Raw genomic sequence first — 21,447 nt, forward strand, 5'->3', positions numbered from 1 at the left:
AAATTGAATAATTACTTCTGTTGTGTTATCATTGTAAAGATTAATGTGTTTGCCTGTGTCTTTGCAATGGGAAGCATGATCTGTACATTTCCTGTAAGCAGGTTTAATATATCCTGCACATGGGAATTTAAGTAAGCTCAAAATCAAAATTTAGCTTGTAAGGGAGATTGTTTAGAGAGATTGTAATTTACAGAGAGAACAACACCTGCAAGTGAGTAGAAAGAAGAGAAACTGTGTTCATGAGTATATGGTGGTAATTCCAAGTTTTGCAAAGTCAGTTTAACTAAGAACCAGAAAAATACACTTCCATCTGTCATAAAATACATGATATATTAACAATTCCTGAACTTTCCTGGTTTTTGTAAATACACCTGAGGTTACTATTTGGTTTGAAGCTCATATGTAGGTGATTATACACAGTAGTATATTTGTATAACAAACTTTCAACATAAAATAACCGGAGATGGCTTATTCTAAATTTATTTTTGCAGCTTCACATCTAATTCTTGCAGTACAGTTTAATGTACAAACTGTTTATGCTGAACATGTTCTCATTTTTTTTATAAACAGTTCTTGATTTTTTTCTTTGTTGAAAAAAAAGAAGCAAAATTTCAAGAATTAAAAGAAAACCCAATGCCCAAACCAAACAATACCCCCAAATTGAGTATATGAACGAGATATGAAATGCTTTGAGGTAGCTAATAAATTAAAAGTATTAATTCCTGGTTTGGATTTGCTAAGGAGGCTTAATTATTAATTGCTATTTGATGAAGACTATGGAAGGTCCCTAAAACTTTGGAAGTTCAGAGTTCAAACTGAAACTGGCTTTCCTAACTGATAAAATTGTATTTCTGGCATTTAGGTGATATATGACTGTATTTAAAGAAACAAACAGAAAAAGTTTAGAGGAAGTAGCAACAAGAATCACTTGTTTACAAACTTTTGTGCTCCAGTTATAAAGTAGCACTTGGAGAATGAAGAAATAACATATTGGAAGTATGATAAAGTGACTTAATACTGTTTTGTCTCAGAAAAAAATTGAGTTATGGAATTTTTTATGGGCTTTTCAAAAGTCTGTGCTGCAGATGCTTTCTGTGAGGTCTAGGACTAAATTCCATTAACTTCATGTTAAATGTATACATAAAATAAACTAAGTACTACACAGAACTGCAGCTTCTTTCACTGGAGGTTTTGCACTGCTGTACTTTGACTGTCTTTTTTGATGCAAATGGTCCAAGTGATTTCTAGTTTGAGGCTCGACTGTTTCAGTACCTTTTACTTTAAAAAGTACCTTTTACTTAAAAATTATAATTTCTTTTTAAAGTATGAAAAAGTTACTGTGCTTTAGTTTCAACCAGCAGATCATGCAATGCAGTAGGGTGCATATACGATGTTATTTTTATATTGAATATGAAAAAATCAGAAACTTGGTTTTAATCTTCTGAAACTTTTACTAGTCATCACCTCAGAGCATGTCACAGACCTCTGTTTCCAAGATAATGATGTGTTGTAGCAGTTACTGTTACCGGGAATAATGGAATTCTTGGCAATATTTTATGGGAACAAAGAGAACTTTCTTAATACTTTGCTGTCTCCTGCTGAAAGTCCACACTGGAAATACTATGACCAAGAACAGATCTTTATTCAGGAAGAAATACAAACCTAATCTCTTTCCCTATTGCCTTTCAGAACAGCTGTTTTGATGTGTATGGTTAATGACCTTTTGTCGCTTAAAAAAAATAAAAACCAAGAACAAATCATTCCAAAATGAACTTTTTTAAAGGAGTATGAAATTGACACTTTTGCTGAGATTGTGTAATTTGTTTAGAGATTTTTGAGAACTGAATTAGTGTGTAGGTGGAAACTGCTGTAGAAACAGGAACTGTATGTTTCTTTTTCTATAACAAGACAAAAGGGGTTTGTGATTAAGCTGCTGTGATTTGATATGTGATGTTTTCATAGTGTTTTAGTGTGAAAATAGCTATAACTAGTTTAGATCAGTGATGTAGGAGGCTAGCTGCCTTGTTTTTGTAACAGAGATTTCTAATTTCATTATGTCTTGGGATAACTTAAAAAAAAAAAAGGCAAAACAAACCAAACCAAAACTAAATAAACCCAATGTAACAATTATTTATGTTACTCACATGAGAGTTATGTTAGTTTACCATTCTGCTCAATTTGCTTGGCTCTGGAAGCTGTCAAGGCATATCAAAACATTCTTTGCATTAATCACTGTGTTAAGAAAGTGTAGCACAAGCCAGATGGGTTAATAGAAGTGAAATAAACAATAAAATAGCATATGTAATCTTATGTAATTCAGTGAAAGTATAGGAGAGATGTTCCTTGGAAAGTACTTACATTTATATCTGAATCATCTTAGTTACTAAGTGAAGATATTCCCTTAATCACTGAAGCGTGGAGACAACATTTGAAGTGGTGAACAGGATAAATACTGAATGAATAATCTAAGTGCATTATACATACTGTGTTTTGTAGGCTCTCCGTTATACACAGCTCCAGAAACAATAAAGGGAGGAGATTTCTCCAAAGCCAGTGATCTGTGGTCCTTGGGATGTTTACTTTATGAAATGTTCTCAGGTTGTATGTTTATGTATCTATTTAATATCTGTGGTAATGGAAACATAAGTCATGGTCCCAGTGTAAATTATTGTTACCTTTCTAGGGAAGTTAAGACATAGAAAAACTTAAGACAGGTTTTAAAGATTTCTTGAAGAATATACTAACTATACTTCTAAAAATCAAAACAAAATGGCCTTTATCACGTAATCAAGCGAAGTAATTCTGTGAAGTTGTCCTTTTGACTGTGATATACACATGATGATACTAAACAACATGTATTGTTTAAATAGTATGCTTTAAAATTATAAAAGTCCTTGATTTCTGACAGCGTAATGTTTTTAATCTCAGTATTAAGCTCTGGATGCAGTTTATTTGAAAGAGAAAACTGTTTCACTAATATAAAACCAGAGTTATTTCGTTTCCTGCAGATAAAGTACCTGTTAGCATTGGCTGCAGCTGGAAGGAAAATTTAATTACAATTCCAGTGCAACCTTCTGAAGTCTTAAACAATACGCTGATCTTCTGGATCGACACAGTTACCTAGATATTGAGATTTCTTCCTAGACTCTCTGTTGTTGTCTCATTGCTGATTCATACAGGACTAGCATGATGACCTCCATGAAGCCATCTTTGCTGCCTCTTCTGTCTCTTTTGCTATTCATGGTAGAATAATCCAAGGTTTTTATTTAAATTGACAATAGAATTTGATAAATAGAATTCAGACTGAGGGTGTTTATTTCTTCAGCTGTTTCCTCAGGAAAATGAGCTCATCATATATCTGCATCTGACAGCCATTTTGAAGTTTGCCTAATCTGTGAATTATGGTTCTGTTTGTTTGTAGGAAGACCACCATTCTTATCAGACAGCTTTTCTAAATTAATTGAAAAGATTTTGTATGAAGATCCATTGCCACCTAAACCAGAGGGTAACATTCTGTTATTGATTAATGAATCAAATCAGAGCAATGTTGACAAAGTTAAAATTTTGTTTTCCACTGTTTCTTCTGAGGCTGATTGTAGGAATCAATTAGCTCTCTGAAGCGAGTGTTATTATTGCCTTCCTTTGATAAGAACTTTTTCCCTGTTGGTGATGAAAGCTTCTTTCCCTTTTGACAGACAGGCATACCATTTAGTGTTAAGAATTAAAAGTAAATCTACCTTCTGGGATGGAATTTTTCATCTCAGTCATTCTGGGCATCAGCAGTATTCATGGAGACCCTTAAATATTAGCAGCTCTTTTTCAGTTCATAGAAATGTAGTGAAAATGGTGGCCTGTAGAATTAGAATTCTTGTTATTTGTTTCAATTCTAAGAGAGATTTTGTTTTCAAAGTGGATAAAGTGTATTTTATGATTCTGAGCTCTCAGAAGTAGTCTGTCTCAGTTAAATAAGAATTTTATAAACCCCTTTTTGTATAGTGGGGTGTAACAAACATCTTCATAAAATTGGCATGGTTTTGGGAAATTTAATATCAATTTAATCAGATTTCAACTCCACTTCTTGGTGATAGCTATATGAAAATTGGAGGGTGCTTTTTTAACGTATAAGCAATTTTAATTAGTTTGTTGACTGAGCAGTGGTAGCATGTTTGTTTTGTGGTTTTTTTTGAGGATTCTTTGAAATGCAAAGATCTTATATTTAATATTCTTCATACATTCAGATTATTTCAGATGAAATTACTATTAAAGAAAACTTTTTAGTGTGATCTGTAGATAATGACTTGATCTACATTGTGTGATGGTTGTTTTTACTGATAAATACTTAATCTTCTCAAATGCTTTTATTTACAGGTTCTGTTTTTCACAAACCTTCTGCTGAGTTCATTAGTTTGCTTGATGGGTTGCTTCAGAAGGATCCTCAGAAAAGGTAAACTTTCTAATCTATGACAGTTGTTTACATCATCTTTTTTTACCTTTGGAGAAAATAATTGCTATGGTGCTGTATGTATATTATTTTGTAGATTACAAAGAATGCAAAAATTACTTAATTCATCATATAAAAGTACCAATTGTGCTTTTTCTTACATGAAGATATACAGAACTAATGTTTTGATGATGTCTTTGTATTTTTGTAGCCAGTGCTAAATAGATAACTTTGTAAGAGAAATGATGGGCAGGATTAAAATTGGATGGCTTTGCTTTTCCAGGGCAATGGGCACATCTGTTCTATGAGGCTTTGATTTAAAGCTGATATAGTTATGTTGTTAAATAACATAAGATCATAATTTCTGGGGTAGCTCAGATAATTTACATGTTGGGATTGGCTATGCAGTTTCCTTCATTCTTAGTCTCATACTTCTATGTTGTGTGAATTATCCAGTCTGATCTGAGGCAAAAACTTTGTCCTCTAAGAAGGTTTATTTATTGACAAAATAAAAGCAAACAACAGGATTAATTGCTCTCTAGTGTCCCTGGGTTCAAAACCTAGTCTGATATCTCTCTGTGGAGCTGTACTTTGCTACTGCTTTTTCAGTTTGTTTGTTGCTTTTCAAAAGGCTGAATTGGACAGACCTACTACAGCATCCGTTCTGGAAAGGATCCCTTAGACACTGTGGTGTTTCTGCAGACAGCCAAGGCACAAGCTCAAGGTACTGAACGTTCAAGGAAGATTTCTTTTATAATAAATCTAAGGAAAAAATATATAAATGTTTTTATTAAGGTTTTCTGTACATTTTCTCATTTTTGAATTTTCATGTTGTTAACTAACTGGTGAATGGAGTTTTACACAATTCAGTGAACAGTTTTGGATGCTTAGGAATTGTATTATCCTGTTAAGAGTGTTACACTGTTTGCTTTCAACAAACTCCTTCCTCCTGGCTATAGAATGTGTTAAAATATCATTCTGAACTAGCTGCTCTCATTGTTATATAAAGAAATAAGTAAAAATGATGCACAGTAATATGACTTATAAGATTCTACAAAAGCTTTAAAAAGAAATTATAAATAAGGGTCAATTTTATCTTTAGTGAGGTTTTCTGATTTATTTTTATGCATTAGGCTTCACAAAGCTTCACAAAGGCTATCAGTACAGCATCGTAGATTTGTGGTTCAGCCTTATATCCTTGCAAATGCAGCTGACCCATACTCTTTGCTTATGACATAAACCATTACTCTAATGTATTATTTTTTTTCTAAATTTGTACTACTCTTCACTGTTACGTATTCAGAAAACCCCAGACCTTTTGTGAAAGTAGGTTCTCGGTGTTAGAAAGTTAAGCTTCTTCAAAACACCTGTTACCTTGCTGGTTTTTTTTTGGTTTGAATTTTGAATTAGGATATTTAGTGTTGATTTTTTAATTGTTCTTTTGTTCTAAATGTGTAAAAGATACTTTAGCTTCCAATCTAGGAAACTAATGTGAAAATAGTTTTCTTTTAGAATGCTGAATGTTTTTGTGTTCTATTTTAAAATTCTCTCTTGTGTTGTTTAATACCTATTTCTGATACCAGTGCTGCAGTATTTTTGTTACTAACACTTATTCTAACCTGAGATACAGTTCTTTGTCTTTTAATTTTATTACTGCTTTCACCACTAAGGCAGATAAGGAGTCAAGATTTAAAGTTTATACCACAAAGTAAGAGTTTATTCAAGGTTTTAGCAAGACTTTTGCCAACCTCCACCACAGTGTTCATCCTGGAGGACTTTTCAGAGAATCAGAAGAATCTTAATCTCTTACTAAATATTGGGCTATTTGACCTTACTATGAGTTTTCTAATGCCTCTGAAATATCTGCTGAGGTATGCACTAATTGACAACTATGACAAATGTAGGACATTGGCTTGACATGCAAAAAGAACCTCCATACTTTTTCTTTTCCAACTGTGAGGCCCATGTATCTATTTTCTTCATAATGTGGATTTGATTAGTATTTGATATCCTGGAGAGCCTTCAGGAAGATTGTATGACCCACTTCTGTGTGAATGATAGAGGGGTATATGAAAAAAACCCAAGCAACCAGAATGAATAAACTTGCAATTAAGTGTGACGTGTAAGTCATCATGCCAAAAAATGTAGTTCTAATTCATCTTAATCTAGGCTACAGACTTCATTATTAGAAGTAGTTTTGTTGTGACCTTTTCCTGTGAAGATTGAATGGTCTCTGAATCTTTCAATATTTCTGTATGCCTCTGGTGTTATGGGGTAATAATTTAACTTTTCTAATTTCTTTCATGCAAGTTCCACTGAGGCGTCTAGAGAATTTTTAATACTCTCCATGTCATTTGCTGTAAACTACTTCTTCATCATTGCCATTACAAATATAAAAACTATGTGTAACACATATTACAGTAGTATGCTGTTCTAGATAAATTGTGTGCTCGTAGTTGCAACAAATAATGGATATGATCCCTCTTTTTTTTTTTTATTTACATCTGTGTAATTAATATATTTTATTCAACAACAGTGAAGACACAGAGTCATCAGTGTCTTGCAGTGCCATAGAGCCAGTGGATATTCATAAAGATCCAGATAACCTGTCATCTTCAAGAGCAGATAATAAGCTACCAACTAATCCTTTCAAAATAGGTAATACTGTTCATTACATTAATTTGAATTATTTTGTGTCCTGTGAATTTTGTCAATCTTAAAATCAAATAAAACATGGGGAATAAGCATGTTGGTAACTTCTGAATGCAAGTTCACATTCTCTTTTCAGTAGAAACTCAGACTGAATTGCGCCCAAAAAGTGCAGTTGATGGTGAATCAAATGAATCCATATTTCTTCTCAGGTATGAAAACCTAAAGAACAATTGGAAAACCCTTGAAAACCTGCATGTTTTTGTGTTTTTTTTTTCCCATGTCTCTTCAAACATCTTATTATTGTGTTTGAACATTTTGTCAGTGTTGTCGTCTTTTGAATTTTCTATCACCAGTTTAATTAATATTAGGATGCCTTTGAAGAGCTGCAAAAACAGTGTATGTACTTAAAGCAATGCTTTTATGGCTTTATTACACTGGTTTTTGAAAGTAAACTTGTGATTTCTTAGCTGTCTGTCTAAACGGAAGAATTTATTTAGAACTTTCTTCTTCATTTATATGAAAATAGGCTTTGAAAATACTTACTTTAAATATGCAAGATTAAACATTCAGTTTAAGATCCACTAATAAATTCTGCCTGCAGCGTTTCATCACAAGCTATTGGTAACAATCTACTAAGTACTACATTAGAATAAAAGTAGTGATTGGTTTAACAGTGATTTCTTTTAGTTGAGGCCTGATTCTGAAACTTTGTACTAGCTTTCAAGCCAAGATTATCTAGTAAAATAGATACTATTCTTACCGTCATCAAGCAGAAATTTTCCAGTTTGAAATTAAATGCCCTTTCAAGCTTCTTGCATAACCTGAAATAGGGATTTGTACGTGTTAGTATGCCTACTTTTCTACTTATTTCAGTTGGTTTTAATAAAGTATTACTTCTAATCTCACTTAACTGCTATCACAGCTAAACCCATACTATTAGTAATTTAAAATAGCATTTGCTATATGCTCTAGCAATCTGCTGAAAAGAAAGGTTACAATGGCATTATGAACACTCTGGTATAGCAACAGGTAATCCAAATTATGTCATGAATGAAAGCAGAAAAAATATGTATTTTTAACATCAACATACTTTATTTACAAAAAGTACATTTATTTTAATATGAAATTTGAAATGTGATACAATTTTTAAAAAAATTATTTTCTGAAATTCTCCTTGTTTCAGTGATTTAGCTTCTGGAAGTAGCATGTGTTACCTATTAAAGTTTTAAAACACTGAAGTGAGAGGAAGCTGCTGACCTGGCACTTGGTACCAGAATTTACTTAGCTGCTGAAGAAGTTAATCAGCTTTTAACAGCAGTAGATTCTTGTACATGTGCAAAGGGAATAGATTTTACTCATTTCAACTAGGTCAATTCAATGATCGCTTGTCTTGTTTTAAACTGAGAAACCATCTCAGAACTGGAAAGATTTTCTGTATCTCAAACAAGTATGAAAGCAAATTAGATTTAGAAAAAAATACATTTAACAAATCTTCATGTTTTGAAGCATGTGGGAAGCTAGAATAATCTGTTCAGCTTCCTAGCTAGAAATCATACTTTGTTTAGGAAATAAGACTTCTTAAACTTCCAATCAGATCCTGTTATATTTTTTACCATAAAAATTAGGATATATTATATAGTTTTATCTAGCTAGTAAATAATATTTTGACACTCCTTCACTATGCCCTTTAAGTTTCTGTTGAAAATAGTTAAAAGATGCCTTTTTAACAAAATAAGAATAAGATTGAGGACGACCGTGTTAGTCATTTGGTCACTGGTTTTCATGCATATCTTTAATTGTGCTTGGTGTTCATATTTTTAATTTAGTAGCTTTTTTTAATAAAAAAACCTGATGAGCAACGAAATATGTATATTACTTTCTGCTAATCAAGAAAACAGATTCATTTGAAGTTGTTCATTAAATTAGTTTCCTGGCCTGCCAATTTTAATAATTCTAAAGTTGACTTTAAACACTTTAAATTAATGTATACTACTGAAAACAAGTTCACCAGTGGCTTTATGAAAACTGTAAATTTGCAGTGTTCTGGTCTCTCCTTCCTTCTTTGTCTAATTAGCTGACACTATTTTTAAAAAGAAAAACTGAAAAGTAAACCCAGTTCACATGGGTACAAAAGAATTAGGCAGTTTTTAATTCTCATTACCTAGCTACGAGTTAGCAGTCAGAAGAGAATAACATAAAATAAATTTCAATTTTCTGTCGAGTTAATTCTCTTCGTATGTTGTTTGTTACCAGGAATTAAGATAATCATGTTTTAGCATCCAGTGTGGATAAGGACTATGGGTAATAAAATAATCAAATTACATTAATTTAAAAATAACAGAAAAAGAAACCACACGTTTCTATCCAACAAATAAATCCTAACATTGTCAGGACATATTTAAAGGCAAGAAGTTCATGTTTAGCTAATGGATAGCATCATTTACGTTTGTCAGCTTCAAAAGTTTACAGTATGGCATGAAAGTTTCAAAAGAAGCGACAAAGAAGTAGTTTGTATTGAAACTTAATCTGTAGTGTATTTTTTTTCCTGTTTTGTCTTTTGTTTAAGTTCTCGTCCCACACCTAGAACTAGCATTGCAATAGAAGTAAGTGATACTACTACTGCCCCGATCCAGAATTCTCCACAAAGTGATTCATGCTTGAAAAAGGTGAGTAGAAAAATATTATTAGGGGTTGGTGGTATTGTTACAGTTACAATTTTAGCCTGGAGTCTGTGGCAAAGTCACCTTTCTTCTCCCTCCTTCCATAATTATAACAAGAAAGCACCTCCTACAGTGTGCAAGTTATTTGAAAAAAAGTATTTGCAGAACTTCAGATGTATGAGTTAGGAAAATGCTTAGTCTCCTTTTTTTTTTTTTTTTTTTTTTTTCCCCAGCATATAAAAGGGATAATTCTTTCTTCTTTCTTCTCAGTCTGCTTTTTGGATTCGGTGCTTTTTCTTCAGACATGTTTCTTTATGATAATATTTAGTTGACCCTATCTGCTACTGCATCAATAAAAAGCAATTTAGAATATGTTGTGTACATGGCCAAACTGTGTGCTATGATGTTGAAATGAAATATTTGGGGAATAAATATAAACTTTATTTTTCTGTGCAAAACAGTTTTTTAAAAACCTTTGTTCTTGTTCTAGGCTAAAAATACATGCTCAAGTCAGCAGGATATGGAGTCAGCATTGAAAGAGCTTATTTATACTGAATCTGATCTTATCATAACACCAATCATTGACAATCCAAAGGTATAGCAAAATAAAATATATAAGATTCAGGAACTTGTGGGTGAGGCTATTTTTGAAGCTAAATTGCAAATCAGGGTGAAACTCCTTTCCTGTATTTTATCATTCTCATTTTAAAGCAGTTCCACCCAGTGATCTGGCAAACTCTCATGCAGTTTTTTGGCAGTCTTTTATCATACTATTGTGTTGCTAATTTGGAGAACTGAGTTATTTTGAGATGGAACACTAATATTAAATGTCTTATAAAAAGTAGAAGCTACTAATTGCTGTGTTCACTACTCGTGTAGATTTGTTTTCTGATAACTTTCTTTGATACCTATTACTGAAATGAACACAAAACCATGTGTCGGTGTACTCAAAACAAGGCCATCTAGGAAGCCATCTAGATTAGGAGTTAGACCTTTACAGAATAACTTCTGTTACTCTCTAAACTTCAGATGTGCTAATGTATCTAATAAATGTGAACTTGTCTTCTCTGGAAAAGATGACCTGAAGTTACAAGAAATATCCATCCAACTTCTCTGATATGGATTCTAATGTGATAACAGTTTGCAATGAGTCTCTTGAGCAGAGACTGACACTTGCTTGACAGCAAAGAGAAGACCAAAAAAGAATCAGAGCTCTGCACTGCATTGACAATGTGATGTGCATGTATGGGCACGTGTAGTATTGCTAGGAGGAATGATAGGCAAGAGCCCCTTTAGTCTTCCTTTTATTTCTGTGCAAAAAAAATGAAATAATTTTAGCAACTGTATGCAGCAAGTGGCGGATGCAGGGAATGCAACATTTTTCATTGGAATTGAGCATGTAGCTCATTAAGAATGTCTTACAGCTTTTCATTGATGTATTGCTTTCATATAGCAAATTTTTTTGTTTGTTTTAATGGAATTCCTAATACCCTCAAAAATGAAAGATCTTGTGCAGCTAAAGTAACTACCCAACGATACTCTTTTAGTGTCTTTGGGGTGGAGGACATTGTTGCCAGTGGAGAAGTTCAAAGGTAATTATGCATTTAAATGCCACCCCTGTAAATTCTCAGTTCTGTCTGAGGGCTCTGACACAAACCCTTAGCGCTTCACTGCTTCTCTTCTTTCTACAAGAGATGAGATTAGAGGTAAGTGCACATGCTAATGTGCACATGGAGACTAATCTCCTCAGCATGCAATGCCAGACTCAGATTTAATGTAAAATAGCACACTAAATTCCAGTGACATGTAATGAGAGTCACTGCATACTTGGCGATCCTCAGACTAAAGGATGATACTGACACATGGTAAAGCTGAAGAGCTTGCAATTTAATCTCCTAGAAAGGGATTTACTAGATGCTGGCAGAATTTGAAAAGCTGAAACATCAGCTTACATTATAAAATTTCTCTGTGTTCTGCAGATGTATGGAATTGAAGACCTTTTTTAGAAAAGAGCTCTCAAGTTACACAGAGACTTCATCTGTCAAAGGCTAAATTCCAGTACACAGTTACCTTTTTTGTATGCTTTAGTTACTGAAAATCACATTCAAATGCTCAATCACTGAGCAGTTATCCAATTTCATGATGTACCAGAAAATGATGTGTTGTAGGGAAAAGAAGACCAACCCACAAATGATTAGTTGAGGATAGTATGACTTTTTATGTTCTAGAATGATCTGTTGCATATGTATGTATTTACTGTATGGCAATGAATTAAAACATTCCATGAGCTCTCAGCTGCATAGTTCCTTTCTGTAGCTTTTAAAACCCAAATGCACAAGTACTTTTCCTGCATACAAGCAAGATGATAATGTGAACTGAAAAAATCCTATCATTTTGTATTCCCATTTAAAAAAAACAAAAACCAAAAAACAAACAAACAAACAAAAAAAACCACCACACCTAAATGGAAATACTAACAATTTAATTATATTGAAAACATAGAGTTAAAACTCAGATATCTGCATGGAAGAGATACATAGAAAACTGGAAAATGCCTCAGTAATCAACAGTGGTTTATACATCCATCCTGTACGATTTTGGATCTTTGTGTTTTCATGTTCAACTACTTAGAGATTTCCACAAATGTATTAAGACTTTTTGTAATGTGTTTGTTTTACAGATAATGAAGCAAGTACCAGTTAGATTTGACTCGAAAACTTTACATATACCAACATATTCAGGTATGGATCTGCTGGAGTTGTTAAAACTGAAGTTCTACATAAGATGGTGTAACTCTTTGTCACAAGACCTATAGGCTCTTTTTGTATATAATGATGAGCTGTCACAGTTGCAGAACTCATAACTTTTCTGAAACTGAAGTTGCATATGTAATGTTTCTAGCTAGACCAATTCTGAGTAGACTTTTCAAGTGCTGTTATATGCCCTTCCTTTGTCTTCTGCCTTCATCAGTTAAAAGTTCATGCTCAAAAGCTTTTAAAATGAGACGGCGAGTGCTGCTTTAATGTGGGAAAAACAGCATATTTTTTTCCTTTGTTATTTTTTTTAAAACAACTGAGATACTTTAACTCAAATATTCAACCAAATAGATTAAAATTTGACAAAGGTAGGGAATTAAATGAAAACAGGATCTTAAAATGTGCAAGTGTTGATCATCTGTAATACTAGGCCGCCTTGCCAGTGCCACCATTAATCATGAAATGTTATGGGAATCATGTCCCAAAAGATACTTGTTTGGGGTTTGTGTTTTTGTTGTTAGCCTTTAATGTCTAGAAAGACTGCTGTTACTTCTGAAAACAAAAGGCTGCTTATTGTCATGAGTGTAACATTTCTTCCCTGGAAAATTTCCTCTAGTATATTTAAGGAAGTATTATTGCACTTGACTGTGCTTGAACGGGGATGTTATCTGGATATGTAGTCCTTCTAGAATTCACATAGCACCTCTACCTAGACATAAAAGTTCCTTCTTTCTTTCTATAGAGTATGTATACTGGGGAGTTAATTTGTTGAAGAGATTTTATAGTTGGAAAGGAACACAACATGCCCCAGTCTCCCAATCAAGATTGCAGTAACAGAAAATATTTTTAATTTGGCTAATATTCTAGTCAAAAATGATCAGATTGAATTGCCTAAGGGGGTGGTATTTTATTTCATATTGCATTTAAGTAACTAAATTATCACACTGATGTTCTGATATGTTTGACTATTGTTGTCTGTATTTATTTAATATCAGACAGTATTTTTAGTGGTTGTAACGCTTTCAGGGTTGTAGCTTTTTTCTGGACAACTTTCTGATTGGTTTTGAAGATACTGAATTTGATGCTGCTTGTCAATAATGATTAAAGACAGTAAGGAAAAATTAAGATAAATACCTGAAATTCAAACCTCTTTTCACTTTTACTAATGTAAACTTTAATTGCCTTCATTAGTAGGAGTTGTTACTTAAATGTAAACTTGGAGTAAAAGACAGAAGACATGCTCTTAAATATTCTGTACTGGAGTGTATCAGGGTGGCAGATAAGTTACTAATAACTAACTAACCAAAACTGATGTGATGTAGGGCTTCTAGAGTGACATTAACTGTTGAGACTGATAAGGAAGTCTTTGAAAAAAATCTCTATTTATGTACAGTGGTCAGTGAATTGGACCACAGGATTTTTGTTAATTGTCCTACTGAATTGACTTCTTTGTGTTCCTTCTGAATTAATCTACGTTCTGATAGTACTAAGGCTTAACTAGGTGGATACCTATCTATATGAGTAACTATGCACCTTTTCAGTTTATTGATTCTGAGGACATTTTGCTGACTTTCATTAGTTTTTACCTCAGATTTACTCTAATGAAACTGCACTTTCTTATTAAGAATTGGTAATGATTAAGGACAGCAACTACTACCTTGCCTAATTATAACTTCAATAGATGTTTGCTTAAATGAAGTCCAAGGACGTAGCAGGGTTTCACTTTCAAAAATGTTTTGAGGCTTTTATTGCTACATTTTTATGCAATGTTTTTCTTCTTACTTCTTTTTTGATTTCTGTAATCTTCAGACATGAATTATAAAGTTTATTATTTTAAGTACTAAAATAGTAATTAGATTCAAACTTTGGAACTTACTTATTCATGTTGGTGTTAGTTTCCGGTGTGTTAAAGCAACATCAGAGATCCATTATCTTTATTTAACCACTTGTTTGCTTCTTATGGTTAGCTGAGAAGTTATCGTCTATGAAAGACATGGACTGGAATGACTTCTTGCAACGAGTGTGTTCACTGCTTGATTCCGCTGAGAAGAACACAGGAGCAGCACGTTCTAAGCTGAACTTACTGTACTATCTGTGTACTGTGGCTGTCCACAAGGAAATTGCAAGCAGGCTAATTAGCTCTCAGCTGGTAAATAACAAAGCTTTGAAGCAATCAGCATGTTTTACGTACTTGCCATTGTAGCAAAAATCAGCTGCTTTTAGTTATACTTTAAGAAATCATTGGTGTACTGACAAAAATAGTATGGCAAATTAAGTACAAAGTAATTTTTAAAATTACTAAAGTAAATTCTGTGTCAGGTTTCTTAAAAGAGCTGAGGGAAACTAATTATTTCCCTTAGATTATTTCAGATACATTTACATATAGATATGTTGTATTAGTAAAAAAGTTGGGGTAAAAACTAACCTTGATGGAGAGTGTGAAATAACATATGATAAAATGTTGTTGTTCTTAAATCAGTACGTTACAGAAAAGGCTGAAAAAAGTTAATGTTTGAATTGTTAAATCAATTTTATTCTGCCATATGTCTGTAAAGAATAGCAGGAAAAACTGCCAAAAGAACATACAGTAAAACTTACATTAAGCACTGCTTCAAAGAGTGAGTGTGCTCTCTGAAGGGTCTGTTTCAGTGTATACGTAAATGGAGGTTTCACTTTTCAACCAGACAGTTTTCCACCAGACAAACAATTTTATTAATATTCTCTGTAATGGTTTAACATATTTCTGAGTATTGCATGTGCAGAAAAGAAATACACTTAGTTTTCCCATCCTCTAAAAGCATCACAGAGGCTATCCCGAGATGTGCACTTCTCAGTTTATGTAATAAAAATTAAACTACGTTGTTCTCGTACGTTTATACTAATGCGCCAGAGTCATATTCTGACACGTGTCATCATTGGATATTAAAGATATTAAAGACAAAATTTAACTGGCAGAAAAATTAAATGGAGAACATTTGGGTTGGAAGCAGTGGTAGATCCAATGCCATAGAGTTCCTGTGAAAACAAGAAACAGCATTGCTGGAGGGTGTATTCCATTATCACTGGATAATTTTGGGAGGGACAGTAATATAATAACTGACCTCCCAGTTGACAGAACATTTTAGAAATAAGTAATTGTGCAGTTTGGTTCTTAAGTGGCTGATTATGTGTATTAGCAGTCCATTCATTAATCTAGTATTTGCCAACTACTTTTGTCCATTCTCACAAAACAAAGTTAATTTATTAAGTACTTGTTGGTAATACTATATGATGATCTCTGTGTTTGTAGATGAAGGTATCAGAGTTTTTTTCCTCTGCATAGTGTTATTCATAATTTAAAAAATGTATTTTTTTAACACAGTGATACATGTTTAGCAGGTAAGAATACAGAAAGAAATTGTGGGTTTACGTTCAGTCTTTTTTTTTTTAAATCAATGTTTTGATAATATCTACAGTATTTTTCTATGATAATACTTTTTGCAAATCTTATCCAAATGCATTTCTATGAAATTACTGGTATTTTCAATTTTTTGTTTATCATTGGGACATACCACATCACTGAAATTCACTTCTATTTATTTATCTTCTTTAAACTATAGTTTCCTACATTGATACAGCAGCTCCGGGCAGCTGCCAACTGGGATATGTAAGTAACAGTTACTTTCATTTGTTCAAATACAGAATTATGACTTAATTTTATTCAAGATATTAATTAAAAAGAGTATTTGAGGAGTGTGGTAAATGACTGAGAGTATGATGGTGTATATAACATTTAATTTTTTCAGCATTGAATTTATATATTGTATTTTAGAGGACCAAAACCTCTAGAAAAATCTGTAAAATTTTATCTACAAGTTACATAATTTAGTGTATCAAATAGTGTTACTTAAAATCACTGAATAAACCAACCCATACCATAATAGTAAAATAACTATAATGATAGTTTTTGTTGTTTTTTTTTAAATTCCTGTCAGAAAGTTTTCAATGTGATAGTACCATCTGCTGTTTGTTTCATAAATGACGATTTTATTATTTCAATTTTTTCTTTAATGAAACATATAAAACTGATTTGCTGATAGAGATTTAATTTCTGTTTTGTCAGCTATACTGAAAACTTTAAAATGATCCATAGGGCTTTTCTCTGCTATGTGAAAACTGAACGTGAGCATGATTGATTAGCAAGACGACCAAATTAATGAATAGCCATTCTTCAGTGCTAAGGGAAAGAAATGTTTTTATGCGTGAATGTATTGACAAATTGAACTGAAATACTCAAATAATTTGGTGATACAAAGAAAATAGAAACTAGAAAATCTGTGCAGTAAATAACGCTTCAAATATTTTCTGCCCTTAGCAATATGTGTAAAATATAAACAAGACATAAATGTTTTTGTGATATTTTTTCTACACCTACAAAATATTTATTTGATACGCAGACGTGCCAAAGTTGCTCGAGTGATTGGTTTACTGGCATTACACACATCTGAACTTGGAGAAAATGTACCTGTTTCTGAGGTAACTTTCAATATTTTTTTTTGTAAACTTTCATGTGGGGGGGAGTCTTGTTAAGGTTTTTACTATTTATGCTGGACTCACAGCTTCTTTTCTTTTTTTTTTGCCCTGCTTTATTTTTTTTCTCTTATGTGTAAATGGGAATATAGTTAAATCAGTTAAATATGTAAACTTCTGAGTTTTTTCTATGTAGGTGTGGTTCTGATCTTTACTAACCTGTGGCAGAATTACACAGCAATGGTAAAACTCTGGCCTTTTTCTCTCCTTTTCAGAAAATTAACTAGTCACTGTCATACTTCTTGTGCGTGTGTGTGTAACAAGAAGAAAGTGTTGACATATTTGATTATGCTGAAATGTGATTATTATAATTAGTATAAAAATAGTACTATTGATTCTTATAAATTATTTTTTCCAAAACCCAACTGAGATGGGACTAATTTGAGATACCTCACAGTTCTTGTAGAATATATGTAATGAAGGGCAGGTAATTTTATTTGGAGAACAAAAATACTTTTAATCCTTTTTTAATTTTGTGTGTTCTGGAGTTGACTTAAACAGAAGACTGATTAGACAAAGTGATCTTACCATTCTTTTATGCACGTGACACATGCAGACAAATTGTGTAAATTTGACAGAATCTGCTATTTAATATCTGTTTAAAGTGTGAATGTGACATTATTTTTACTTCATGATGTCAAGTCAGGATTTGACTGTAATGAGTTTTTGAGTGTGAGAAGCAACTGCTAAACACGTGTAGCCTCCATACTGTACGGATCTGGTATGTAGGAACATGTAGCTGTTGGTTAATAGCTGACTTTTTGACAATGCAGCTAAGGAATTTTTTGTTGTTCTATGTCTCTCTGGTTTATTCTTAATGATTATTAATTATTATGATTATCTGGCTGTGTTGCTTAACATTTCAATTCTGTAGTGAAATCTGAATTCAAAACAACATTGTTATTATGTAGGTTTTGCGTTTTATAAAGTTACAGAGTGGGGAAAGAGTCCTCATGTTTACAGTCATTGAAGTTTGGTCAAAGTCTTTCAATACTGACAGTTGCATGTCAGTTGAATTCCAGGTTGCAATTTAAGTGCGCTCTTGTATGTGGCAGTTTTTTTCTGATATTTATCTTTAAAAGTTGCAGAGAAAATACTCAAAATTACTTCTGAGATGTCCATATAACTTTTGACTTTAGGTGTTTGTTCCGGTGTTCAGCACTAATATATTCAGCAGTAGTTTTCCCAGCTTCCTAGTTCTCATAATAGAAAATATATATCCTAGTTTGCTTTGTGTATGTAAAAGCAATAGATTGAAATATTTTTACATTGAACAAAATAATATTATGGCTCAAAGTGTTTCTAATTTTTTGGTTTTTTATATGAACATTATAATTGTTCATAAATGGAATTTAGCATTTTCAGACATATGCATATACTTCAAAAAACAACTTAAGTCTGAAACAAGTGATGTTTAAACTGGAGGATTAGAAAGGAAAAATAATTTTCATTCTCACTTTCTGGCTTCATTCTTATGTGAATTAAAAATAATTTTTATATACATTCATTGGGGAAATAAGGTTTTATTTTTTAAATTATAACCAAGAATTTTTTTTTAATACTGTTAAAAAGGCATCATTTGTGCTTGCTGTAATGACATTAATTCCAAGTTCTTCTCCCAAAGTAATATCTCTGAATTTTAAAAATATTTTAGAATGCTTACACAAAATTAGAATGAGGAAAAAAAATTGAATCCTAATATTTTCATGTCTTAAACTAATTTTTACATATGTATTCTAAAATCAGATAACTGTAGGCAGTACACAAAACTTGATAGTTCATTTTTCGGAAAAGTAGGAAAAAGTCATTTAGGAATTTCTGATCTACAGTTGTATTCTCCTCTCCTCCCCTCAGAGGAACTAGATGAACCTGTGAGTTTGTTGAGCAATCTTGTGGACTGTATGTTGTGTGATGCTTTAAAAAAAAACGCAAAATAAACCTTTAAACCAGCATTATATACTGTATTAAAATATAATTCTGTAATTTGTCCTCTTATATGAGTCAGCTGATGCCCAAGCTGAAGTTTCTTGGTGGCTGCTGTGATTTAGGAAATGTCAAAACCAGCTGTAGCTTATCAGAACAACATGATCTAAAATGGCTCTCTGTGATCCAGGTTTTACAGATTAGAGATGTGAGTGATCTATCTATTGGTAGTTCTTCCTCTATATTGTTTCCTCTTCCATTCCTAGTAACTTCTAATACTGTTTGCTTTTTAGACCCCTATTAGGTAGAGGTGATCTCTCTAGAACTGTCTTCTGTAGCCCCAGAATTTTGTTCACAAGTGTGAACAGTCAGTTCAGAGCTCATCAAGATGTGATTCTGGAATTATTTTTGCCCCCTATGTATACCATGCTATGTACACCCAGGTTTTTTTCCAATTTTTATCACTCAGTCACGGTCCCATTGCAGCTCTTTGTTACCTCATTATGCATTCATCCAGTTATTTCTGATTTCTTTTGTCCTTCTAAAGTATCAGAGGACCTAATAGAAACTCCTGCATGATGCCACTGCTGGCCCTTACATGTTAAAATCTGGCTTTTCATTTGTACCCCCTGCTTTGTTTTACCCAGTTATATGTTTACTTCAGCATAGTTCCTTTGACTTTGAGGTTGAATCTGCACCATTAACCTTTTTGTTGTTGTTGTTTAGACGATTTGTGAAGTAGTAGTAACATTGTCCTGAAGAAGCAGAACTGTAGGAAAGAAAAGAAGCCTCATAATCATTTTACAGGCTCAAGTAAACTTGCATATATCGTATGCCAAAAGCCTTTAATTTGGTGTTTTGGTTTGTTTGTTTGTTTGTTTGTTTTAATTTATAGGTGTTCCATTTTTTTATTACTTCTTTTCTTTAAAAGTTCTTATTCAGGTAATTGGTGAACAGAAATTAATTTCGAATGAAACCACCAGAGGTCACTAAAATGCAAAAATAAAATGCAAGCAAACTACTATTTCACAGACTGGACAAACATGTAACTGTGGAAATGTGTACTACCTTTATTCAGCTGATGTATTCTAATATGTAGGTCGTATTAGGAAAAAAAATAATAAATGAATATCTATATCTGTGAATTTACTTGTTGCTTTCCAGTTAAGAATTTTTTAGAGGAATTGTGCATTGATTAGAAAAAGTGAAACTGATCTTAGAATACAATAGGGAAATTGATCTCTTGTATAATTGAACATGAAGACATTTTATGTGTAATTTCTTCTATCTGGAAGTTGCAATAAAAGTTGTTGATAGGTCAGGGTTTTTTCTGATTTAGTAATGTATTTTTTTTTCCATGGAATTACCCGTTAAAAATCTGGAACATCATTTCCTCCTATTTATTCCTTGTTATTTTAGGAAAGCGCCTAAAATTTGAAGTTTTATATTTGTATTTAGATTTTGAGACAGATTCTTAAAGAACTAGATTCTATGAAAAAAAAGATTCTTCCCAGAATTCTTGGAAAGAAAAATCTGGTTATTATTCATCCTGCAGAAAGAGGAGTTTTTCCCAAGTTAGAGGCGGGCTTCTATGTATATCTAATTTGGCTTATTTATTCGAGAAGCTGTTGTTCTTTCCTCTCTGTGAATAAATAGGGCCTTCTGCTTTCTAGGACACAGACACTCTGATGTGAAATTTCAGACTCGGTCATTTATTTTAGTAAGAGATCCTAGAGCCAACTTCACAGAATGCCTCCATGTCAGGAAGCAGTGTCCGTCTCTGTCTGGTAGGAGACCAGCCCCCTCCACCTGTTGAATCGCTCTCTGCTTGTCCTTTTGGAGGCAAAATTCTAGTCTTTTCCCTTACCTTTTTTGAATTTGCCAATTAGGAATATCAGTCTTGCACTACAACCTAGGCAGCTGTGCTTGTTTTTTTTACAGACCTAAGTCCACTGCTCTTCTGAGTGTTTAAATGGCTCAGAGAACCTGCTACAGGCTTCACACTGCAAATTTCTTAGCAAAGCCTTTGGCTTATGGAGTTCCATGGCCAAATTAATAAACAAAATACCCCATGGAGAATGACAGCATATTAAAATATCTTTGTAATATTGATCTTAGAATGTGATACCTTTGTCAAAGCAGTGGCATATCCTGCTTTCTCTTCTCAACCAAATTGAACCTCCATATAGTTTGAGCCTTTTTATTTCTGATTTTTTGAAGTAGAATTTAGTAGTTGTTTTCTACAGTTGCAAAGCAGCTGCATCATTACAGGTACGGTTCTATGACCAGTGAACTCATATGTAGACTCTATTCTAGGTCTACAGTTTGTCATTGAAATTAATACAGGATGCCATTTTTAAGTTATGTTCCTAGCTTATCTTTCTGATAACTCCTGTTTTGATGTCCATTCATGTCTGCCCATATTGTAAGGAGATTCAAATATTAA

General features: G+C 32.8%; 1 protein-coding gene across 3 annotated transcripts in view; it reads left to right on the forward strand.

Moving 5' to 3' along the window:
* ULK4 (unc-51 like kinase 4) overlaps positions 1–21,447 on the forward strand; it is a 241,264-nt gene that overhangs the window by 9,992 nt on the left and 209,825 nt on the right. For 2 of the 3 annotated variants that reach the window (XM_042806318.1, XM_042806320.1), the window contains 12 exons: positions 2,497–2,598; positions 3,422–3,505; positions 4,369–4,444; positions 5,073–5,165; positions 6,978–7,099; positions 7,230–7,302; positions 9,660–9,759; positions 10,244–10,348; positions 12,434–12,494; positions 14,477–14,658; positions 16,109–16,155; positions 16,946–17,024. In XM_042806318.1, the coding sequence (XP_042662252.1) occupies positions 2,497–2,598; positions 3,422–3,505; positions 4,369–4,444; positions 5,073–5,165; positions 6,978–7,099; positions 7,230–7,302; positions 9,660–9,759; positions 10,244–10,348; positions 12,434–12,494; positions 14,477–14,658; positions 16,109–16,155; positions 16,946–17,024 (1,124 nt within the window). The remainder of the gene's footprint in view (positions 1–2,496; positions 2,599–3,421; positions 3,506–4,368; positions 4,445–5,072; positions 5,166–6,977; positions 7,100–7,229; positions 7,303–9,659; positions 9,760–10,243; positions 10,349–12,433; positions 12,495–14,476; positions 14,659–16,108; positions 16,156–16,945; positions 17,025–21,447) is intronic. The other variant, XM_042806319.1, reaches the window with a different exon arrangement.

This window comes from Tyto alba, unplaced genomic scaffold, assembly GCF_018691265.1.
Source record: "Tyto alba isolate M040663 unplaced genomic scaffold, T.alba_DEE_v4.0 Super-Scaffold_46, whole genome shotgun sequence".
Taxonomy (NCBI): domain Eukaryota; kingdom Metazoa; phylum Chordata; class Aves; order Strigiformes; family Tytonidae; genus Tyto; species Tyto alba.